At 33.2% G+C, this 15,354-nt stretch overlaps 2 protein-coding genes across 2 annotated transcripts; one reads left to right on the forward strand and one right to left on the reverse strand.

Moving 5' to 3' along the window:
• Window positions 1-2,113: 2,113 nt before the first annotated feature.
• Window positions 2,114-3,178, reverse strand: LOC131159926 (uncharacterized serine-rich protein C215.13-like). Its single transcript, XM_058115172.1, has one exon. It carries the CDS (start codon window positions 3,170-3,172, stop codon window positions 2,393-2,395), a length of 780 nt encoding a protein of 259 aa, XP_057971155.1. The 5' UTR covers window positions 3,173-3,178; the 3' UTR covers window positions 2,114-2,392.
• Window positions 3,179-6,899: 3,721 nt separating this feature from the next.
• LOC131160022 (AAA-ATPase At5g17760-like) lies at window positions 6,900-7,670 on the forward strand. Its single transcript, XM_058115307.1, has one exon. The coding sequence runs from the start codon at window positions 7,079-7,081 to the stop codon at window positions 7,643-7,645; it is 567 nt and encodes a 188-aa protein (XP_057971290.1). The 5' UTR covers window positions 6,900-7,078; the 3' UTR covers window positions 7,646-7,670.
• Window positions 7,671-15,354: the final 7,684 nt, after the last annotated feature.

The raw sequence follows: 15,354 nt of genomic DNA on the forward strand, positions 1-15,354 counted from the left end.
GCATAGTTTATGTTCTAAGATAGTATTTGGGAGTATGAATTATAAATTTGAACTAAAATTTATGTGAACTCTACAGAACAAACTCAATAACATTTTATACTATTTTTATCCATTTGCAAAGATCCAAATGTGAAGTCCCAATTGCACGCTCCCTAACATAGAATAAGGGTGGTTTGGGAGTATAAATTTACAATCTTAGATTTGAAATCAGACCAAATGTGACATAATGTTTTATCATATTTTGTCGAAATATATGTTAATCAAAATCCAAAATTTAAATTCTTTGCTGGCAAAACTTCTTTCTTTCACAAAATGGTATTTCTTCTCATCTTTCTCAACACCATTTACTCATATATTTATATTCAAATATCGATTTAAATTGATCATCCCATCTCTTTGTTGGTGTCATGACAAAATAAGAATACCACAGATAAACTTGAGTTTATCTTAAAAATATTGTACTAAGTAGAGAGTGATTGAGAACCAACCTAACCCTATCTCCCAACTATATATATAAATATTAAACAACACGGATCCATGATAACACAGACTCAAGTGGCAAAATAGCATGAGCCCTATACTTTTTTGACCAATAAACCTATGTGACATGGATCTGATCATCACGAGCCCGTACTACGTAACATATATATATAAATATATAAATTTAGGATGCGATCGAGCTGCCTCTCTTGGAGTAGTTCCAAACCAGCAGTGAGAAGCTCGCACCAAATATAAACTATAAAAATATCCACAGCAAAAAAAAAAAAAAAAAATCCAAAAAAAGAAAAGAAATAATAAACATTTACATTATATTGCAATCCAGCATGATTGATTGCGTAAGACAATGAGCATGCCCAGGGGCATTAGAAGGTGGGTTCCTACATCACCTCCATCTAATTTGACCTAATTTGTTAATTTGCACATTGATTACAGTGTCATTTGACGTCGTCTCTTGACCAATTATGTGAAAGCACGATCAGCATCTCAATTTACCCGCCAATTCATTCACTTAAATGTTTAATTGCATCACACACATCGTGGTCGTTACTACCATATATATATATATGAAACCAACGACTCGCAGTTTTTATCTTCCAAGTCACTCTTTCATGGAATTTTTCTTTTTAAATCTCTGAATTTAGAATTCGGTTTCATGTGTCACTGTTTTTATAATATTTTTAATAAGTTAGATCAGATTATGATTTAACAACCCTGAGAGAGAAGGTCGGCAGTCCCATTAGTCAGCAAATGGATAATAAAATAATAATAATAAGATGAGGGGGAGCTGCTCGATAATTTCTACGTACATTATTAAGGAAATTGAGAAAGAAATGAAATATATAACAAATTATAAACAATAATTTTATTTTGCATGTGATTAAAAAGTAATTTTTAAAATTTTTTTAATCAAGTTAAAAAAAATTTATTTTTAATAGCGTTTGACATAGGGAGAAAAATATAATTGAAAATGAATTTACTTCTTAGTTTCCTTCCGAATCATTTGCTTAAATAAGATCCTTAACCCAAACAAATCCAAAGACAAATTGAGATTGTGGGGAAAAGTGTCCATTTGAATTTAGAATTTTATTTAAGAAAAGAAAAGTAAAGAAAAAATGAGGAGGAAACTCATTTTTCATTATTGTATTTTTCTTTTAAGTTAAATTCTATTCAAAATAAAAATTTATTTTACTATGATTAATAATTAAGAATAACTAAATATTAATTGTGTGTAAAATCATAATTTTTTTTATAAATTTATTTTCTTTCCATTTACATTTTTCCCCCAATTTTGGAGACAATCATTTTATTTTCTTACCTTGTTTAATTTTTTATCATATTATATTTACTATCAATTAAAAAGTCAGTGACCCTTTTTAATCTACCTTTTTTAGTCATAATATTCTAAAACTATTTTTTTATTTTTAAAATTTATACTTAAAATTTAAAATTAAAGTTTTAAATAATGGTTATTTTTTAAAAAATAATAAAGTAAAATTAGTAAGTCGCTACTTTATCATAATTTGATTACACATTTGGATCAAAAAACAAGTCTACTTGGAGATTTGAAAATGAAAATAGAAAACTTGAATCATCACATAGTTGACATTCACCATAGGAAATTAAGCAAACCTTATTAAATACTATTTCTGTTGCTAACTACAATTCCCACCCCACAAATCATCAATTAATTTCCACTAATTTTAGCAGTCGAAATGACTACCAAAAAATAAAAAAAGAACGAAAACAAAAACAAGGGAAGTGGAGAATTGATCCTAATCTTCGAGCTAGCTAGCTAGCCAGCGGCAGTACCACTGATCATCAATGGCCGCCAACCATTGTGGACACAAGAGCTTTCTTCCTGATCACAGCAGAATAGCAGCCTTGAAGCCCATTATCTCTCTCCTTCTTCCCAAATCCCAATCCCAAAACACAAAGCTGCAGCAGCCGATGATCCATAATTAAAACCTCTACTCTGAACACTAGTCAGATCCGACGAAGACGACGACGAAGACGAAGACGATGAAGATGTTGACGAAGAAGATGGTGAGGATGGCAAATGGGTTGTCCTACTTTTTCTGAATCTGTTAGGGTATAAGAAGCTGCGGAGGAGATTGGATGATGATGATCTTGGGGTAGTAGCACTGGTTCTGCCGGTCTTCATGGGTTTCTTGGTGGAAGTGGTGAAGTAGTAGGAGGGGGGAGGTGTGAGAGGAGGCAGCATGGGAGTGTCGCAGAGAGAATGCTTAGGGGTCCCTGGCTGGGACTCCCACCCGAAGGGCACTGCGCCGCTCAACCCGCCGTAGTACACTCTGGAGGAAGGAGCCTTGCTTGAGATCTCCTTGGAAAGGAGCTTGGAGAAGAACTTGTCGTCTTCCTTGATGTGGAGGGAGCTGCGATCATTTTGGCGAAGGTCAGAGTTTCTTCCCCTGGGCATTTTTAGGTTATTGGGATCTAATCCAGCTCTTGGAGTATGGGAAAATGGGGAAAATGAAAATGCTGTTAACTTTCGGCTGCTATAGTTTTTTCTTGTTGTGATGATTAAATCAAAGGTACCTAAGAGATTGAAGCCGTATATATATATATAACAAGTGGGATACTGACTATGGGATATAAAAACTAGTGTCAAGATGGTATCCCACGCCGCACCATTTAATGACCAATGCTCCATCATTAATGTCCATCCCTCCTGGCCCCAATGTACTACATGTGTTTATTATATTAACCATATATGTCATCTCAATCATAACAGTCTTTAAGGTTGTTGCGTTATAAATTTCAGATTTGGGATTCTAATAATTTATTTGGAGAGTAGTTAATAAGAGGCATGAGAGATATATTAAATTTCGGTTTATAATCTAAACTGAATTATACTCCGAGACTGGAAAAATATTATGCATATGCTGTCTTTTGGCAGAGGGCTGATATTTAAATTCAATTTTTTCTTTTAAAAATAAAAAGAGTTATGGGCAGGCACTACATGGCATTAAATTTATGGCGTTTCAAAAGATAAGGAGGATGGAGGAGTTACCAATAGTTTTTAAAGAAAAATAAGTTCACTGACTATTCGTTAATTGAATTTTTTTTATTTTATTAAAAATGGTAACCTAAATTAATACATATTTAAAATCATCTCTTCTTATGCACCGACTCTTTAAGCATTTGGCCCTTCAAAAACCCAGACAAAAAAAAAAAAAGACGAAAAACAAAAGGACCAAACTTGAGATAGGTCCTAGAGAGGAACTACACAGAAAAAATAAAGGGGGAAAGGAACTACAGAGGGTAGGTGGGAGTTAGGGAGGGCACACCCACACCCTCACCCACCGATAGGACCTCATTACCGGTACAATATGGTCCTCTCATGTTTGTACTGTTCCATGCCCCCCTAAAGTTGTCAAAAATAGTCAAAAATGGTTTATTATCACCTATCACCCAAACATGCTTAACAAGTTAATTCAACCCACTACATAATTTGATCGACTTCAATTTTATTTAATTTCAAATTATTCAAAATTAATTCTATTAAGAAGCTTAATTAACTATTTCTTTGAAATTTATACTTTTATGCTACTAATTATTATAATTTCATTAACAACATCACAAATACCGTCAATACTTTTATGATTAATCGACTTCAAATATAATTCTTAAATTACTTTGAAAATATTTTGACATACAGGTCAATTTGATTCTATCTAAATTTGTCTATTAAGAAAAATGACCAAAGTTCGGATTTTAGCGACTAAACATGAATCGATGCTTATTACGATATTTATATGTATGGGTGTGTCTGAACAAGTAAATGAGAGGCTAGTAAGGGCCAAGCTGCAGCCTATATATATATATACTTTTTGTTAGGTCTCTAGAAAGGTGAGCTAGACATTTGGGTGGTTTGGGTGTTATACTATTATATTTCAAGAATGAGGAAAGCTTATTGTATATTAGGAAACTCAGAATTTGATTTTTCAATTTAAATTTATGTAAATTTGCATTAAATATTCTATAAAATAATATTAATTTTTTTTTTAAATTTAAGATTAAAAATTAATACTCCCAACTAAAACCTTATTTATATTGAGAATACTAACTCTGCCACCAGAGTTGGAATAAAGGCTTGACGCATACACCTGGAAGTCACATTCATCCTAGCTTGGACGCAACTTTTGGCGCAGCTACTCCGATCGATCCATCAGAAATTCACAGGTCACAGACGTAGTTTGCAAGTGGGAGAATAAGCCTAGCTAGCCCAGCAGCTAGGCATCATTGTTGCCTCAACCATTTTCATCCATCCATCCATCCATCAAAATATCTATGTTTTATTTAACAAAGAAATATTTTAATAGTGAGCGGTTGGATTTTATCCGATGAACTGAAGAAAAAAAAAAATTGTATATGTAAATTACAGCTATGGCAAAAAATAGAGTCACTAGGAAGAAAATTTTTTATGTTTTGGGATTAATTGAAAGCATGTATCGTCATTATGGAAAATGCATTTCATAATGAAAGAAGGGGTTTATGCTTGGAAAGCAATTCAGTATGGGATGAATACCAAGTTGGTCTGGATCATGGCCTCCAGAAAGGGCACACAAAATAACAATGATGATACGATTGACATACTTTTTACAATCTCTACCTGAGAATTGAAGCGACCAATCCACTTAAACTGCTTGTTAAGTAAAATATAGTAAAGCGTAATTGAAGGCTAGGTACGATTAATGATGCTCAAATTGGCCTACTGGGAATCCTAGCTAGATTAATGAAGGTATAAATCCACTAAATGTGGTTGGAATATAATTGTTGGTGAATAAAGTATTATGCTAGTCATGGATAACAATGGTGGATCATAAAATATAATAAGTTATGCCCACACTAGCGGCCTAAGCCCCTAAGTGGATTAACACCAAGATTGCAATCAAATCCGATCAATTATATTTAAAGCGATTGATAGATACTCAATGTTGTACGAATTTGAAAGACCGATGATTAAAATTTTTCTTGGTGATGTTACAAAAAATTTGATTTCAGTATCACAAGCCTCGGAGTCATGGGATTACAGCACATGTCACAACTTTGGCCGTTCGATCAACGGATTACGAGGCCCTCTCGTCCACCGCACGATTTGTGCTTTCCGTCTACGCTCTAGATGATGCCACGTAAGGAATCTGTGCATGCTTCATTTCCCATCGTCATATCCTTACGCTACATCAACAATCACAATCATATCGTGTCAGAGGACTATCCTTTTTTAGTTCGTGTCGAGAACGTCGCGACAGTTACTTTATACCTTCGGTTCGCGTTTCATTTATAAACGTTAGGTCGGGGTTTTCTATCAAAAATATAAATTTTAGTTTTTTTGGGCAAGTATTCCAATATTATTTATTGGGTCTCAAAGTGTGTCGGTTGAGTTTCGCATTATTTGCTATCAAAGCTAATAAGGCTCTAAAATCAGGTTTACTATCTTTTTATCTTTCGTTTCTTGTTATAATCCTATTATGTTCCATTTGTATTCATTATTCTTTGTTATTGTTTTGTATCGTGACAGAAAGAAAAGAAAAAAAAAAGTGATATTGAAGCAACATATATTATCATTCACCGTACTTATCAAAGTTAATTTTTTCTTGAATCGTGACTTTTGTAGTTTCAGTTCTCTAAAAAAAAATTTGATTTTTGTTCCCCATCCTTTGATTCATTGTCTCTATAATATTTGCTTGTCGTCGGTATTAGTTTAAATACTACAAGTTGAATTTCTTGATCAGGTTTATTAGTCTAATAAAGAACTGAAAAGGGGAAGCTATGAGTGGAAAAAGGTAAGAGACTGTGAGACTAGTATCGGGAAAAAACCCATTTAAGAGTGAAACACGAGTGTGAGTGACATAATTTGAGTGCAAATACGTGTAGGAGTGTTGTGAGGAATTATTTCTAATATTTCTCTATAATTTCAAAAATATATCGATTGGTCTCACAAGACTTAAAATCTTGTTTTGATGATAATAAAGTAAAGGAACTTAACATATTTAGTTAAATAATGATTCAGGACTCAAATGTTCAAGAACAAGTGCTTGATAAAGTCTTTTGAAAGCTTGAACTTAATGCTACGAGATCTTATGAAGTTAAAGAATATTTGTAATGACTCAAAGAATAAGGATATTTAAATAATATAGAAAAAAAAAATGAAAACAATAACAAAAGGAGGCAGTCGACTTCATTCGTTAACTACATACATTATATTTTGGAGGTGATAATTTCTGACCTCATCGACGAATACAGGGGTTTCGTCGATAAGAGTATTTCAGGATCTCTTCAACGAAATGTCCCATCTCGTCGACGAGAAGATACCGATAGAAGACTCGTCCACGAACTTTCTACATGACTCATCGATGAAGTAACGTAATCCCACGTTACCTCTTCTACGGGACTCGTAGTCGGCAAAAACATCTCCGATTACTTCGACGGAGTTTCCCTAAATTAGAGGTTGGCCTGGACGGAAACAAAGAATCCCAATAGCAACAACAATCACTCAAATGCTTCCAGATACGAGAAGCGATTCTTCGAGCTGAGCTTTGACGGGAAGCACGAAGACATGATCTTGGACTCGTATCTCTCGTTTGTGCTCGAGAAATCTAAGGCCATCAAGGATGAAGAGAAGACTGTGAGGCTGTTCAACCTCGGCAACACGTATCCGTGCGGCGGGCTCCTTTGGGAAGGCATCAATCTGGACCACTTGGCGACGTTTGATAAATTTTCGATGGACTTAGATCAGAAGAGGGCTGTTGTGGAGGACTTGGATCGATTTTTGAGGAGGAAAGAGTTTTATAGGAGATTGGAGAGGGCTTGGAAGCGAGGGTACTTGCTGTACGGCCCTCTCGACACCGGAAAATCTAGTTTGATCGCTGCAATGGCTAATTACCTCAAGTTTGATGTCTACGATTTGCAGCTGACAAGCGTAATGCGCGACTCCGACCTGAGAAAATTGCTTCTGGCAACGGCGAACAGGTCTATTCTTATGATTGAGGACATCGATTGTAGCATGCAGCTGATGGAAGGCCGGCAGTTCGACGGGCGCAAGCCCCCCGATTTGCAGGACAGTGTTTCCGATTCTCTTGTTGCTACATATTTTATGTCTTTGGAATTTCTTGTTTTTGCTTAAAATTAATGAATCTTTAATTTGCTATGCACGAGTAACAGAGCAGAACTGAGCATTTCTGCATTAGTGTTGGCAAAACAGAAGAGGAAAGAGGGGAACATGAATTTTTGGTTATTTTCTTCACCTGCATTGTGTATAAATTTTCTACTTTTAAACGGGAAATTATAAGAGAAATTATAAGAGGAGCCGGCCCCTTTTCGTTAAAAAGAAATCGCCGGAGCACGACGAGCGGGATCAGTTTCGGGACTGCTAGCGAAAGTTGCCGGAGGGAGCAGCGACGCAGAAGAAGCTTTGGCTTTCCTTTTCTTTTACATGACATGTGTCAAATTTTTACAGGAGAGGGGCAGCTCCACGTGGAGGGGCCGGCTCCTCTTATAATTTCCTGGCATGTAGAAGATGAACCGCTCAAAGATTTGAAGAGAATCGGAAAATTTTGGAAAATTAGTAAAAAAATCAGGAAAATTTTAAAATTAAAAATAAATATAAAAATTATTTGAGTTGTTTTTTACTTTGGAAACCAAAAAAAAAAAAAAAAGGAAAATAAAATTTCAAAATAAATAAATTAAATAAAAATTCCAAAAAGATTCTAGAAAATTACAAAAAAATGTTGAAAAATATCAAAAAATTATTGAACAAATTTGAAAAATCTAGGAATGTTTTTGAGATCCTTTTTGCTTAATTTTGTGCATTTGTATAATCATTTAATATCTATATATATATATATATATATATATTATTTTGTGTGTATGTGCGTTTCGATAATAAAACAAAGGGTAAATAGGTGTTCATACCTCGCCTATATCAATTTTGAAGGGATTTTATCTAATAAGATCCTCTCCTTTGGAGGTCTTATTAGACATTCTTAAGTCGCACTTGATTTTTATTTCCTTTTAAAAAATTTTAGTGTTTATTAGTTCTTTTAAGAATAATTAAAGATCATATGATAAAAGTTGAGATACTTAATAGTTAATTAGGTACTGTTCGTACAATGGGTGTGTAAGGGGTGCTAATACCTTCCGTTCATATAATTATACTCCTGATTCCAACTTTGGTAAAAGAAAATCGAGACTACTGGTTCTTTAACCTTATGATTAGTTTAGAGATCAATCAATGAGTAGTAATTAGGTAAATTAACCACACCTAAAAAAATAACAAGTTAGTGGTGATCACTCCATTGAACCATTAATATTATTGTCATCCCTTGTTATTTCAAACTATTTTCAGGGACGTTGCAGTACCACCATGGCTTGGCCTCCTACCCTTTTAAGGTACTTGCCTTTAAGGTTGGCTGTTTTAAGGTCATTACCTACTATAAATTCTTTTAGCCCAAATTTTATCCCTAGTCTTTGGCTACTTAAAACCTCATCATTATTAGGGAAACTTATTCTATATTATCTAGTATGATTCTTCATCTCCCTCTTCCAACCAAGCAACTAAGTCTCCTCTTCGATAAAGCCTATTTATATACGGACGCCCTAATTGTTGGTCTTAAACTTTATTTTTCATCTTTTATTGAGATAGCTCTTGATCACAATATGTTGGCACCATCACAATTGTCTCCAAATGAGTGAAAAAAATAAAAAATTCCTTTTAAAGCTTATTTGTTTTGTCTAGAGGCTTAAAGTGATACTATTGTATAATAAAAAAGTGGGAATGTCCTCCTAAAAAAACCAAATTCAATTAAAGGATGGAAGACAAAATTTTTCCCTATAAATTGCAAAGAAGGAAGAGGCATGGATGCTCGATGAAGGGATCCTAAGATTCACTCAATCTCTTTTACTTTTCACTAATGAAATTAGCATATAAAGATCAAGGGAGTGAAACCTTAGTCTTTCACTAGCCTTATCTCCACTACCAACATGCGTTTTATTTCTAATGGATTCTTAGTGTCTTTTGAATTAAGTTTTGACCTTCTCTAGCTTGTTCTAGAAGGGCTTGTCTTATTTAAGCGCACCTTTATTAATGGCACTCACCAATTAAATATGAAGTGAACAATGCCCAAAGATGCAACTAAATCAACCATTAAAAAGGACATGTAAGGGAGAAAGTATTTAACAATGTGGGAAGGTTGATCAAAAGGTACCTTGCGCCAACTTATAGAAAAGGATGAACAATTTGCAATGTACATAGCTAATCTCCATCCCAAAGTTTAGGTTTGTAACCATGTCCCCTATTATTGAGTTTAATGCTCATTATTGAGTGGGATTACTTAGATGGGTGGGAAATAGGTTGCAAATTGTATAAAAAGACCACCTTAAAAGGAATTTTCCTCCCTCGGGATTTGGGGGAATTCGAGAAATTGATTATTGAATCTCAATTCAACCAATTGTTTGTTGGTAGGTTCTTTCCGTCTTCTTGGTTTTGAAGTTTGTCAAAATTGTATATTTTCTCCCTTTTCTTCACTTTGATTATATTAATTCTATAATTAAGTAATATTCTCAAGATCTATAATCGAGTGATTATGATTTTGATAGATAAGCACGAATGAGAAGAGCGAAACATGACTACTAGATCAATTTTGATTTATTGATCGCAAATTTGACTAAAATGTTAAGTTGAGAAAATGAAAAAAGAAAAAGAAGATAACATTAAAAGAAAGTTAAGTGAAATTCTCTCATATCTTTTGCACTTATAAGATTTCAAATTTCACAATTTACTAATTCATCATTTTTACATAATTCTTTTCGCAACAATGGAATAGAAAATAGTCAAAAATTAAAATTAAAATTATAAAAATTTAAAAATATATATAAAAAACAATACAAAACAAGTTTATCTTGCCCAATTCGATCATTCTAGTTCACCAGAGTCCATTAGGTTTGATTGGGTTTTGTGCATTTCTAATCTAACATAAACAAACTTGATTTTAAGATCGAGTCACCATATTTTTAGGTTAGCTGGCCAGGGCGAGTGGGGTATAATAATATTGATAATTCGAATTTTGGAAGCGATGGAAAGGGATAGGGGATGAGTGATGGACTACCTAAGTCTACTATGAGCTTCCTATTACCAAAAAAACATTGAAAATTAACTCCCTTTGAAGTGCAAATTGAAATTAAACCCTTTAGATATAAAGAACAATCTCACAATTAACTTAACCCTTAAATTACATCTCTCTCTAAGATGACATGGCAACTTCCAATTATAGAAGATATAAATAAGCAGTTAAGGACGGTTATTAATCAATAAAATTAGATTCCTAAAATGAGTTTTACTTATTACATATTTAAAAGATATTTTTTCACTGCAGTTGATGAAAATATTATGCATCTCATAATTAATTTTTAATTACATCTACAGAATATATAAATATTCATAACTCATAACTTTTTTTATACTTTTAATAATTTAGAATACCATTATCAGAAAATCCGATTAAACTTAAAACTATAAAAATTTAAAATTAATTAATCTTATAGATAAATCAAATAAAAATACAGCACATGCCCATCTAATATGTCCCTTTATTAATAACACTTAAATGTATTTTAATATTTTATTTCAAATTTTTTTTTTTTAGATACGCTAGGTTTCCTAGGCTTACCCACCAAACTAATCTCACGCTTATGCCAGCTGTGCTCACAGCCAACACGTAAGGGGTACATCTGAATGTACGCGACAGGATTTTGAACCCTAAATCTACTATTGTAAGCGGCCTTCTATGAAATCTCCTTATCACCTGAGCTTTTGCCCGGGGCTTTAGCTTATTTTTTTAATCAAGTGGAGCATTGATTGCAAAGCCGATGGATTGGCTGCAAAATTTTAAATTAAAGATAAAAATAAATAAAAGAATAAAAACCCTAAAAGGTAGTAATCATTTAGTCAGGCTGCCGTTGGTTATTCCTTGCATGGGAAGAAATTTAACTTGCAACGGTAAGTTGAAAAAAAAAAAAAAACACTTCCTCAAGTTCAAGGCCTTCTTTCCAACGGTTACTTCATCATGACGTTGTTTGCGTGGAAAGGGGCAAAAAGAATATATTCAATTCAATTCAAATGACGGAGGCAGGAGTTTTTGGAGGTATTTGGGAGTTAAAAAGGGCCGTTTATTCATGGAAATAAAATAAAATATAATTTTAATTTTAATAATTGAAAAATAATTATTTTTTATATATTTTTAATTATTTCATTTAATATTTAATAAGAAAGAAATAGATATTCTCATGATAAAATTTGGGGATCGTTTCTTATTAAGGATTCAAAAAATATTTCACATTATTATTTATTTTATAATAATAATATGATGTTGGCCTAATAAGGTTTAAAATCTTGTTTTGATGATAACAAATTAAAGATGTAGTTAACATGTTTGTTTAAGTATCTATCAAGCCTTCAAAAAGAGCTTATGAGATTGAGTTCATGTGTTTGAAGAAAATGGATGAAGTTTATAGCAATGTTCTATGATAGATGTCAAAGTATATTGAACTTAGAAAGGTTCAAGTTAGATATAGAAAGCAAGCAAAAGCATAAAAACTTTGTTCTTAAGATAAAGTTATTATATATATAAGTCTCATGTAAATACTTCGCAAATTCAATATTGATGCATGAAACTCTTAGGAAAGTTTAAATAACTTAGAGACTGTTAGTTTTGGTGCAATCTCAAGAGGGGGAGTGAATTGGAGATTTAAAAATTATGTCTTCTTGGTTAAACTAATCTAACAACAGTATAATGCAACCTAGGAGCAGTCCAAGTATATATGAAATTGTAGATACGATATATTAAACAATTTTCAGTACATGCACCACAATTTCAATATTTCTCAACCAGATATAATTTAGTGTCAATCAAATATGCAGTATATTCAGCAGGGAAATTAAATCAAGCACAAAGTAGAATATAATGCAGAAAATGTAAAAGTGACACCGAATATGATATTGGGGTTCGGTCAATCCTATCTACTTCCCCGCCTTAGCTCACCAGCACAACGATTACACTATGAGCTCACTTAATAGATGGAGTGACACTTAAACAACCAGGTCAATTAGCATAGGGCTTACCTCAACCTTTACATATAATCCTTATCGGACTGGATTACCACTCAATTAGGTCACACCTAGACTACAACAGTATTTTTACAAGACAAACAGGGTATAGTGATTATGCTTCTCAATCAAGTAGATATGTACCAAATGTAACCAATCAACCACACATCAACAGTATAGGTAATGTAAGCTCAGTGGTGTGATTTTGTGCAATCAAACACTCAACAAAGTATGATCACAAGTATGCTCAAGAGTGTATAAACAAGCTATTTCTTTGAAACAAGATATTCAAATTTCAATAATAAATTAGGGTTTCAAAGATGTCAATCAAATATTCAAATCAATTCAAAAATATTTTCTTCAATGAAATAGGCACAAGAGTTGTTTGAAAAATATTATAGCTTGTAAAAAATATTTGCACACAAAAAATATAGCTATAGGAATCTTGTAATGACAATACAAAAATCCTCAAGCTACTGAGTTGATCCTAACACAAGATTTATTAAACTTGAATTTGTGGGATAAACTTTACTTAACTCCCCAAAATAAATCAATCAACCAAACAAGAGTAGTGGGAGTATTAAGCAATCTATACTAAGCAATAGCACAAACAAGAACTCTCACAAAGTTAAGATTGATCAAAGGAATGAAGGTATGAGAGTATTTGGAAGTATTATAGGCAAAATAGGATTTTGAGTTTAAGAGGATTTTGCACTAATGATTTTCTTAATTTTTTACTAATCTACACAAATGAGGCCCTATATATAGAAGTTGGCCAAAATATAACCGTTTAGGACATGTAGGGTATTATTAGAATTGTTTTAAAACAATTTAGAAATTTTAACCATGTTTAAGCATTTTAACCTCGGAAAAAAAATAAGCAACCCGAGAGTTTTCGGGTGGCTGAACCTTGGTTCGATCGCCCGAATAAACTTAGTAGAAAAAGTCTTTTTTGGACGTTCGGGTGCCATGGTGTATGTTCAGTTGGATGAACCAAAGCGAAAATCATTATGTCCGCGTTTTGGTCGCGCGGTCTATGATTCGGTTAACCAAACTCATATGTTCGGTTGCTCGGGGCCATTTTGAACGTAAAATTTAGTTGGCTGAGTTGGTGAGAACGGTCACCTCAGCGATTCGGTCGCCCATAGATGGTGCGGTCAATTATGTTCGGCCGCCTGAATCCAAGTCAACATGTTGACTTGTCCACGGTTCGGTCGCTCAAAACCTCATAGTTTTGCCCTTTATGTCCATTTTTCCCTTTAATTAACTCCCCTGATATTATAAGTGTTTTGGGGACATCTTATGTGCTTGTGCAAGGACCTAAGGTCTTTCTAGGGTCATTTTGAAATGGTCCTAAAAATCCGGTGTCGGTCGACGGGTCTTTCCAAGGTCTTAAGCTTATAATTACCTACATGCATGACATGCAAAGATTATTACATACCTTTTCCTATATTTACTATTACAAACCAATTAAAAATGAATGCAAATACAATAAAAAAAAAATAGGTCGTCATTCTTTCGATTCTTTAGACGCCATAAATGAAGTTTGATCTTCATAGTCTGTATGACTTGCTTAAGTTCCTACCAATAGTGCATGCTAAGGATAAACCTATTCAAGAAGCTTAGTGCACAAGTGAGAAACATTGGTTTTGTCATAATCAAAACGGGATTAGACTCATAGAGTTAAAAGAGACCTTATTTCAAAATCATGGAAAATGTTTACTTATGTTTTTCCAAGATCCAAGTAAAGTTTTGAAATCAAAATTTGAAAAATTACTTAAGTCGAAAGCAGGACAGGCGACTAAATGAATTATCATCAGGCGACTGACATTTTTATGTGTTTTTAAGAAAGCAAACAGAATCAAGACATATGATTGACCAAAACTCAGTCGACTGACCAAACATTGTGTTTTCAAAATACACTAAACTTAAAAGGCTCAGCTGACTAACCTCGAGTATAGTCGACTGAAGTTCATGTTTTAACTTTTAAACAGTGTTTGAAAAGTTTCCAAATTTGATTTCTTGGACTCCAAACTTAGAGATTACTTGGGAAATATTGCAAGTAACTTGGGGAAAACAAAAAGTAACTTTACTACTCTATAAATACTTGTTATTTTCACAAATTACACACAAGCAGTCAAGCACATACAAGTTACAAATTAAAAGTTCTGCTACTGAAATATTTCTTGAAATATTGCTGTGTTTTTGCTGAAACAACCCACAACTTTTCTAATATTTTCTACTGAGAATTTCAATTCAAATCAGAACCCTGATGATATTCTTTTAAGTTTCACTCTTCTATATTGATTATTGTTAAAGTATATTGTTTTTCAATTGTACAAATCTTCTTTAATAGAGAGTTCTACTTGTACGAACCAAGTTTGTTCTTGTTTCTTGTTTTATTAACAATTCAAGATTGTTGGATCATTGTCTAGCAAGAGGGGATTCTCGTTAGAGAGGCGAACTCCACCTTTTAGGGAGAGAGGTTGTAACTTCACCTGGTAATGAAGTTGGAAAGGAAAATCCTCACAACATGTTGCTTAGGGCAAGGATGTAGGTTTTTAGCCCATTGTAAAAAAATCTGGTCTTCAACTCTTCTTCTCTAATCTCTTTACTTTATTACAAGTTAATAATCTACGCATATGTTTATTGAGAACTTGCTGCATATTGAAAGTTGCTAAAAAACTGATTTTGGTCAATACTTGAAATCAAGGGACATATTGGTTATCATT

The sequence above is a fragment of the Malania oleifera genome, chromosome 7, assembly GCF_029873635.1.
Source record: "Malania oleifera isolate guangnan ecotype guangnan chromosome 7, ASM2987363v1, whole genome shotgun sequence".
Lineage (NCBI taxonomy): Eukaryota > Viridiplantae > Streptophyta > Magnoliopsida > Santalales > Ximeniaceae > Malania > Malania oleifera.